The sequence below is a fragment of the Castanea sativa genome, chromosome 4, assembly GCF_040712315.1.
Source record: "Castanea sativa cultivar Marrone di Chiusa Pesio chromosome 4, ASM4071231v1".
In the NCBI taxonomy this organism is placed as follows: Eukaryota; Viridiplantae; Streptophyta; class Magnoliopsida; order Fagales; family Fagaceae; genus Castanea; species Castanea sativa.
In genome coordinates, this window is record NC_134016.1 from 26,327,773 (window position 1) to 26,337,111 (window position 9,339).

A 9,339-nucleotide genomic window follows, 5' to 3' on the forward strand; every position below is an offset into this window, starting at 1 on the left:
TTTTTCTTTTTTTTTAATCTTTGTTGGTAGATGATTGCATCCTATAATATATTAAGAAAAAACGATTTTGTGAATATATAATTTATTAATACTATAAGGATGCCTATTTGGAGTGTTTTTTTTTTCCCCTTATACTCCGGTCCTCTCAAGCTTGAAATTCTAAGTTCGTCCCTATATGAAGCTAGCCTAGCATCTCCAATAATTGTATCATTAATTTGTTTAAAACCAACGATTTTTAAATGGCTATCCATCACCACTAGAACGCATCTATTTGTCGGCAATTTTGGTCAACTTAGGTTGTGTTTGGCATTGACTTAAAAAATCAGTTTTTTTTACTATTCACCTTATTTTTGGTACCATTCATAGGTCTCGCTATACCATTTCAGCTATCTTTTAGCTTTATCTATAACACTTTTAGCAAAAAGTTTTTGGTTTCTAATAGGGATCGAATTAAATTTAGTTTGTCCAAAGTGGTCGTCCATTACCAGACCACGTCCAAAAAGCTTCGCGAGGAAAGAAACCCAACAGAAACAACACGTGCATGAACAGTATCCGTCCATGACACTAGTGCATGGATAACCATACGACACTTAGTGAATTTTAAAAGAAATTTTCAAAAGGTTTCATATAATCAAACCATGATGCACTACTCCTAAAACTTAGAAAGGATTCCCTATAATCTGCTCCACGTACCGAATTTTCTCCATTAACCACACGCATCTCCCATGATGGTGATGGATTCGAACAAGTAGACTCACTTCTAACTCTCTATAAAATGATCAAATCCCATTTACCTGAGGTAAGTTCTACGATTCACAGTTTCTCATCCTTGTGTTCTATAGAGAAAACTAACTTAACCGTCGAAGAGTCCTTGGCCGGGTTACACTGGTCACCATTGACAGTCTTTTCTTTCCTTTCAGGTCATAAAGCTATCACCATAGCCCGAAACACTCCAGCCTACTGATTTTCGTGCATCATCAGTTTCAGCTAAATAAGTTGTTCCCAAATAGACTTATAATTATCGACTTTGTATACAATGCATTTATCATGTTTTGTTTCTGGCTTGACTGATGCATGTGATATTTTCATGAACCAAATCAATTTGTGTAAATTTACTTGGCAGGACACTTGAAGTGTTCGTAGGTGTAATTTTGTTATTCATTGTGTGCAGTTCTGAGTACATAGGTTTGTTTCCTGATTATAAAATCTTAATGATTATCCAATAGTTTATGATCTTGATAAGTTGATAACACTAATTATCTGTATACTTTAAAAACCATAAAATCTGACTATTATAAGGATGAATATATTGTTGGAAAAATAGTATAGAGTGAATAAGAAATTGACGTCTAATGTGTCCACCCGAACATGATATTAAAGTGGTAAGAATCCTTTAAGTCCCACATAGAAAATGATAGAGAACATGGGTTTATATGCTCATGGGTTGGACATTAGGTTAGGCTTTAGGCATGTGTGGATTGGGACCTCTTATCCAAATAATAATATTATTTTATTATTTTATTTTTTGAGTCAGTAAATCTGTATACAACAGTTATATCTGAAACAGTGTGTCTGTTCAATAACGTATATATTCACAGTCCCACATTCATGAAAAAGAACTTTTGAGAAACTCTTCCAGAGAGAAAATATTTTGTACATTCATTTGAGTCAAAGAGAGAGAGAGACATAAAATAGTTCGTAGAGTATGAACCTTGTGTGCTTCTTGTCCGTACTGTAGATCATTTTATCCTAGGAGGCGGATGTGTGTAAGTCTCAAAGCACCACAAATTGTATGACAGACAAAATCCGCTTGAAGGAAATTGTATCAAACACAAAACTTTATCTGTATCATTCATTCTTCACGCATTAAGTCTGTGAGTTTTTAATTATTTGCAGATTTCTTCTTATATATACAGTATCTATTTATAGTTTTTGCCTATCACATCTATTTGCGTTATTGTTTATATTTAAATATGTATGTTGTTTCTTTTTATTTAATCACAAAAGTAAATTGTTGAAATATATTCAACATATGTTGTCTATGATATTATTTGGACCATTTGTTATAAAAGAAAAGATCAAGATTAAAGTAATTCTTCTGGTAAAGTTTTCAGATAACTTGAGAAAATTTTGATCCAGCTAAATTTACATGATTTTTTTCTTTATGAACAGAAATGGGTCTTACGCCTATGATCATTGCCCCAACCAACTTGAACCCAAAGAACTCATCGTGTGGGGCAACGCTGGGTGCGTTAAGGCTATTCACCAGATGAACTTATGGTGTGGGGCACCCCTGGGTGCGTTAAGGCAATCCAAGTTGTGGCACAGCATTTTTGCGAAGCACACGACTTAAACTAGGCAACTCCTGAACCCGCAAGTATGACCCAATCCAAGACTCCTATCGATACACCACGCCCCCGGGCAATTAAATTTACATGTTATGTTCTCCAACTAATAAACCTTTTATAGTTCAAGTTAGGCTGTTTATATTGCCTTTTTCTCTTTTCAAAAATTGAGAATTCTAGTGTTCATTTTATAATTAAAAAAATATTAATTAAATTAATTATAATAATTCTATTAGAAAACTTGGAATAACTACCCAATAAGGCAACCAAAAAAAAAAAACCTAGGGTGCATTTGGCTACAAATTAAAAAGCTAGCTTATTATACTATTCAGCTTATTTTTGCTACTATTCATAAACTCCATTGCATTTTTTGGAACTATTTATGGGCCCCACTGTACTATTTCAACTAACTTTTACTTTTATTTATAGTATTTTCGGCAAAATGTTTTTAGTTTCAGCAAAATAAGTGAATCCCAAACAGATCCCTGTTGCACACTTTTAGGGTGTGTTTGTTTGGAGGTGAAATAAGGTGGATGTAAAACTTTAAAGAGAAAATGGGAAGGGAAACTTTTTTGGAGTATGTTTGGTTAGGTGGGGAGGAAGGAAAATAAATAGTGTTTTTTCTCCAGACTCATCAAAAAGTTCTCTCCAAAATGGGAAGAAAATTGGGAGGGGGAAGCTCATGAAATGAGCTTCCAAAAATAACCCTTACGTTGGACTTCACCTCCAACATGTTGACCTTTTTTTTTCTTTGATTTTTCCTTTCTCTGTACTAACGTGTTGGCTTTTTCCTTCTTTCTTTGATTTTGTCAGTACGTGTTAGCTTTCTTCTTCTTCTTCTTCTTCTTCTTCTTCTTCTTTTTGGTGCTCATATGTATATTTTCTTATTAATTTTGGTTGGTTTTGTTTTTGTTCTTTTTTTTTTTTAGAAAACAATTTTAGGTTAATTTTTTATGCTATTTTTTTATACTTTAATGAAGTGTCTATCTATACATTTTTTTTAAAGTATAATGTGTTACTTTTTGTTTTATTTAATAGGGACATGATAGTAAATTTATACAAACATTATTTTCAACCAAATAAAAAAGATTTTCATCCCTCCACTTTTCCACGCTCCCAACCAAACACAAATGAGGGAAACTACCCATTTGGTTTGTAATTTGTCATCACTCAATTTTCATTACTCATCACTTAAAATACCCCAATTTCCCAAATCCCACCCGTTTGGCACTCATCACTCAATTATGTCATTACTTTGTTCCAAAAAAAAAACCCAAAAGTCAAACATTGCGACTGAAACTTCAAAATTTGTGGGTTTAATTATGAAAATGCCATTGGAAACTGAGTTTTGAAAACTGAAAACATCTCAAATGTGTTTTCAGTTTTCATAACTCATCACTCAAAAATTAAAGAAATGAATAATGGAAACAACGGTTGGAAACCAAGCCAAACAAAAAAACATTTGTGGGACCCACATGTTTTGAGAACACAATTATGGAAACTGAGTGATATGATCCAAAAACACCCTCATCCAAATAGGCTCTAAAATCTTTTCTATCCTCTCACTTTTTTATTCTCTCTTCATTTTCTATCCTTCCACTTTTCCATCCTCCCAACTAAATAGCCCTTGAGTTTAGAGTAACCTTAGTAACTAGAATAGAGATGTTTGTCCTTGTCCACGAGTCCCCACTCCCCACCAATGTAGAATTATGCTAGGACCACATAAATGACCAAAATATTGTGCCACAACTCGCCATATGGCTAGTTGTGATTGGCAAGGGTGTGTCAGTGGACCATGTGAGAACACACATTTGCTAATCACAACTCGCTAGTTGTGGCACAATGTTGTGTTCATTTATGTGGTCTTAACACAACTCCACCAGAAGTATGCTAGGACCACATAAATAGCCACAACATTGTGCCACAACTCGCCATATAACGAATTATGATTGGTAAAAATGTGTCAGTGGGCCATATGAGAACACACGTGTCAATGGAATTATGCTAGTATCATATATCTACGTCATGCGTGACGTAGAACTAAAGAAAGGAACCTTAAAAGTTAAAACCATGGAATTCTCAATTCCGTGCCAAACTTTATCACGTTCCTTCTCTGGTTTTTTTTTTTTTTTTGGGAGGAACATGTTCTCTTTACATTTTGCCTCGTAAAAAAATTAAAAAATAAATGAAATAAAACAAATCAGTATAAATAAAAATAAAAATAAAAAATAAAAGGTCAGCAAAGGCAGCAAGGGCTTGATTTGGCTATATTTATGTTCAAACTAAGCAACAGCTCTTGCCCATTCCCAAATTTCATCACCATTGAAGCTGAAGACCCAAAAACCCACCAGCAAATAATAGCCAAATCTCACCGCACAACAAAGCTTCTTTAATCTTTACAGAAAAAAGCCATGTCCACCACCAAGTCCAAGACCAAACTCCACATCGTTGCTTATCCTTACCCAACCGCAGGCCACATCATCCCCCTCCTAGACCTCACCCACCTGTTACTCACCCACGGCCTAAACGTCACCGTTTTAGTCACCCCCAACAACGTCCATTTACTTGAACCATACCTCTCCACCCACCCATCTTCTCTCAAACACTTGGTTCTCCCGGCCCCAGATATCACTCCTCCTCCACATAAGAGACTCCTCGCTAACGTTCGCGCCTTGCGTGACCTTCACTATCCTATCCTACTCCAATGGTTCCAGTCTCACCCTTCACCACCTGTGGCTATCATATCTGATTTTTTCCTCGGCTGGACCCACCACCTTGCCTGTGAGCTTAAACTGCCACGTCTCTGCTTCTCGCCCTCCGGTGCTTTTGCGATGTCCGTAGCCTTTTCAATGTGCCGTGACCCACCCAAAAACAATGATCCCGGTGAGGATATCAATTTCCTAATTTCATTACCCAAGGTCCCGAATTCCCCGACTTACCCTTGGTGGCAGATCCCCTCACATTATAGAAACGAATTTGAAGCTGACCCAGATTGGGAATTTTACAGAAACAGCATGCTGGCTAATTTCGTGAGTTGGGGGATTGTGTTTAACTCATTCGCCAATTTGGAGAGCGTGTACTTTGACCATTTGAAGAGAGAGGTTGGGCACAATCGAGTGTGGGCGGTAGGACCTGTATTGCCACTTGAAGGTGATTTGATTGGATCGGCTACTAGAGGTGGGGCCAGCTCGGTGCCATGTCACGAGCTTATGACGTGGCTGGATGCTCAGCTTGACAACTCTGTTGTTTACGTGTGCTTTGGAAGTCGTGTTGTGTTGACAAGTAAGCAATTAAATGTTCTTGTAACAGCATTAGAGTGTAGTGGGGTCCATTTTATTTTGTGCACAAGGGTGCCTGATGATCAAGGTTCGACTCTCGATAGGTTCAAAGATCGTGTGGGTGATAGGGGATTAGTGATCAAGGGGGGGTGGGCCCCACAAGTGGCTATATTGAGGCATCGAGTTGTAGGTTCATTCTTGACTCATTGTGGGTGGAACTCGGTGTTAGAAGGACTTATCTCGGGAGTTGTGATGTTGACATGGCCAATGGGTGCAGACCAGTTTACTAATGCCTTGTTGTTGGTCGACCAATTAGGTGTGGCAATTAGAGCTGGCGAGGGCACTGAAAATATTCCTGACTCTAATGAGTTGGCACAATTATTGGTAGTTTCACTCGACAAAATTAAGCCCCAGAATGTTCGAGCCAAAGAGTTGAGTGATGCGGCCTTGAGCGCGGTCAAGGGAGGAAGCTCCGACAAAGATTTGGATGAATTGATCAAACAATTAGTTGACATCAAAAAATTAGAGTGAATCTAAATTATGGAATCATAGTAGCATTTTTTATGGTTTTACTCACTCACACATATCTATTCAGGATTTTTGCCTTTTGGTTGCATTAATGATTGAGATCACTGATTACATATATGATGAAATATTAATCATTGATTCGAATCTTATCATTTTCGTGCTAAAACTTACTTACAAAATAATAAGTACTCACTTCATTTGCTTTATTTTCTAGTATAACATTCTACATTTTGTTTAATTCTTGTTATGACACATGGCTAGTATTGAAGAGAAGAAGACAGGGAAGCATAATTTTGTTGGAGCAAGCTCAAGATTTGAGCTCTCCTCTGTTTTCCTCTTTCGTTCAATAAAGTCTTTGTTTAGATTATATATATATGTGTGTGTGTGTGTGTGTGTGTGTGTGCACTCAATTATTAGACCCATCAAAGTCGACTAATTGGTAGCTGAAACAAATTTGGATTTGTACTTCTTGATGTGTGCGGCAAAGAAGTTGTCCTGTCCCATCTTTTAGAGAAGTTTCATGTTCTTATATTTTGAGTTCTTATAATCGAGCTATCTAGGGCTTAAGCTAGGTGAGAAAGAAGCTATTTGGTTGGAAGGTTACCCTCATTTTTCTTTCTCATGGTAGAATCTGAGATTTCTTGAAATAATTTTTTTTCCATCTTTTCCTAAAAAGGGGGACACCTCATTTTGTACCCGGTTAATAAACTTTAGTCCCCGGTCCCAATGATGAGCTTGACATGTCTATAAAAGGTAATTGAAGTTATTTTGATAGCTTGAAAGTAATCACAACTCAAAAGTGCTCAAATTGCTTTGAAAATAATGCTGAAAAATAACTTTTACTCATTGTTTTGACTATAACTTTTGATACACAAAGCATTTTTTAGTGAGGTTTATTTCATTGGAAATTAGATATCTTGGACTTCAATTTGAATACAAATTTTGCCTAATTTGAACTTAAAGTAAGTGAGTTATGACCGTTTGAAGTCAGGTCCCCAAATATGTTAGAATTAAGGTTTCTGGGGATGCATGCGTACACATGAAACTTCATGCATACCATGCGCAAACTTGTGTACGCAGAACCCATTCCAAAACCTCAGAACTTTAGTTTTTAGGGCCCTTTTTGATGGGGCCTAGCCCCTAGACCATTTGGAATGTCCAAAACCCTAAAAATAAGTTTGAAAACCCTAGTTTAAATTTATAAATACATCCTTATGCCTCCAAACTAAAACCCTAACTAGAGCGAGTTTATTTTTGCCTCCATCTTCTCTAAAAACCCTATTTCATCTTCTCTAAAATCACACGTAGACCTAAGCACGTTTTTTAATCATCGAAAAACCTCTCTTTAGTTAGTTTTAAGGCAGACAGATGTTCTCAATTGGATTTCTTAAAACCTTTTCAAAACTAATCTTTTTATTTTGAATTGTGATTACCTATGAACTATTGAATCCTTTGATTTCCTTGATATCTCTTTGAATCTTGTTGTGTAGGCACTGAGGGGCCGGTTAAAATATCAATCAAGTTGTGTTCCCTAAGCAAGGTGAGTCTCTCTTCATAGCTTTTTCCTTGATTTAGATTATTTTTGTGTTCTTGTTGTTCTTAATTTTATTTGTGTTACATTTTCTTATAAATATGATTTGATTTATTTGTGTTTGATTTGTTGTGTCTCATCATGTTTTGATTAATGAGTTGAATGATTAGATATATTGATGAACATGTCTTGATGTGTTGCTCTTGTTTGTTATTAGATCCAATACATGTTTAGGAATAGTTTTTGGTTTTGTTTATCTTTGGTATCTTTGTTGTTAGTTTAAGTTGTTTGGTTATATATTAGAAGCAAGATAGGTTTGGTTTGAATATTATTTTCACGCATATCCAAGCTATGTGTTTAGGCTTTTTTTTCTCACAACCCTAGACATATATAAAGATTATATCTAGAGCTGTCATAAGAGAGTTGCACTTGTTGTTGTAAGCATATTGTGACCGGAGACAATTTGGCCTAGTTTATTTTTCTTTTGAAAAAGCTGTTGCGTTTGTACACTGTACGGTTTTGTGACCAATGAGCTTCTTGATCTTCATCGTCTGGATGAACTGAAGAACTTTGCAACCAACATCTTTCTCAAGTTGGTGTGTTAGTCACGTACTTGGATCTGTGCATCATTGGTTAGTCACGTACTGAAATTCGTGCATTAAAAGGAGAGATTGTCACTATATTACAAGTCCAATTGTGTATTGGGAAAAGGGTTCAAATGTAGGTTAGTATAAGGTACTAAGATTTCTTTACTTGTAATTGCTTCTTTTAATAATAGTGGATTCTCGGGAGTGGTGACCTTAAATTCACTCAGTGTGGTTTTTGCCTTTGAGGTTTTCCCTATTCGTAAACAAATCACCATGTCAAATTTATTTTTCCACTGCATTTAACTTAGTTGATGATTTGTTTGTGCTACCACGCGTATTGCATGTTAATTGACCTAATTAATTAACTTGGCTAATTAATTGGTTAATTTACCATAAAGGGTCAATACATTTTTGGCCTATCATATTGTAATATGCTTGCTAATTTGGATGAGATGAGATAGATGTATATTAGGATCTGTGTATGCCATGATAGATGTATGTTAGAGTTTTGAGATGAATATGCCATGTCTTGTGTGTGAGTATAGAAGTGTTGAACATGCCTTTGATATGGTTAAGAAGTAAGACACAATAAGTGGAAGCTAACCTTAGGGTTGGGTGGTCTTGGGTGCCAAACACCTTCCCGAGTCGTACCTAAACTCCGAACCCATACTTTGGTAGTAAGATCAAAGGTCCTTCTTCGAAAGGACGTTATAATCATGGGTCCTAGGCCATTGTAAAACTAGGTGGCAACTCCCTGCTGTGTCCACAAAGACAATATATATATATATATATATATATATAGTGTCATTAACCTAGTCCAAAAGGTTTATGCCTACTTATACCTAACATTACTTTTTGCACATTCTTTCATGTGTTGCAGCAAATCAAGATTTTTCGTTTATATAGATATATTATATATCTTGTGTCTTTCGTGAGAGAATCCTTGTATTGCTATTATAATTTCCTATTTTATAATGAAATTTCCTGCTTGTCGTGGCTTTTGGACGTAGACATTTGTTGAAATACGTAAATTTTTATGTTCTTTGTGTGTGTGTGTGTGTGTGTATTCA

General features: G+C 35.9%; 1 protein-coding gene across 1 annotated transcript; it reads left to right on the forward strand.

Moving 5' to 3' along the window:
- The first annotated feature begins 4,649 nt into the window (after positions 1–4,649).
- LOC142631859 (flavonol 3-O-glucosyltransferase UGT89B1-like) lies at positions 4,650–6,314 on the forward strand. Its single transcript, XM_075806182.1, has one exon. It carries the CDS (start codon positions 4,757–4,759, stop codon positions 6,152–6,154), a length of 1,398 nt encoding a protein of 465 aa, XP_075662297.1. The 5' UTR covers positions 4,650–4,756; the 3' UTR covers positions 6,155–6,314.
- Positions 6,315–9,339: the final 3,025 nt, after the last annotated feature.

What these genes read in the sequence shown, in the direction of transcription:
- LOC142631859 (XM_075806182.1), top strand. Translation starts at nt 4,757, where the DNA reads ATGTCCACCACCAAGTCCAAGACCAAACTCCACATCGTTGCTTATCCT.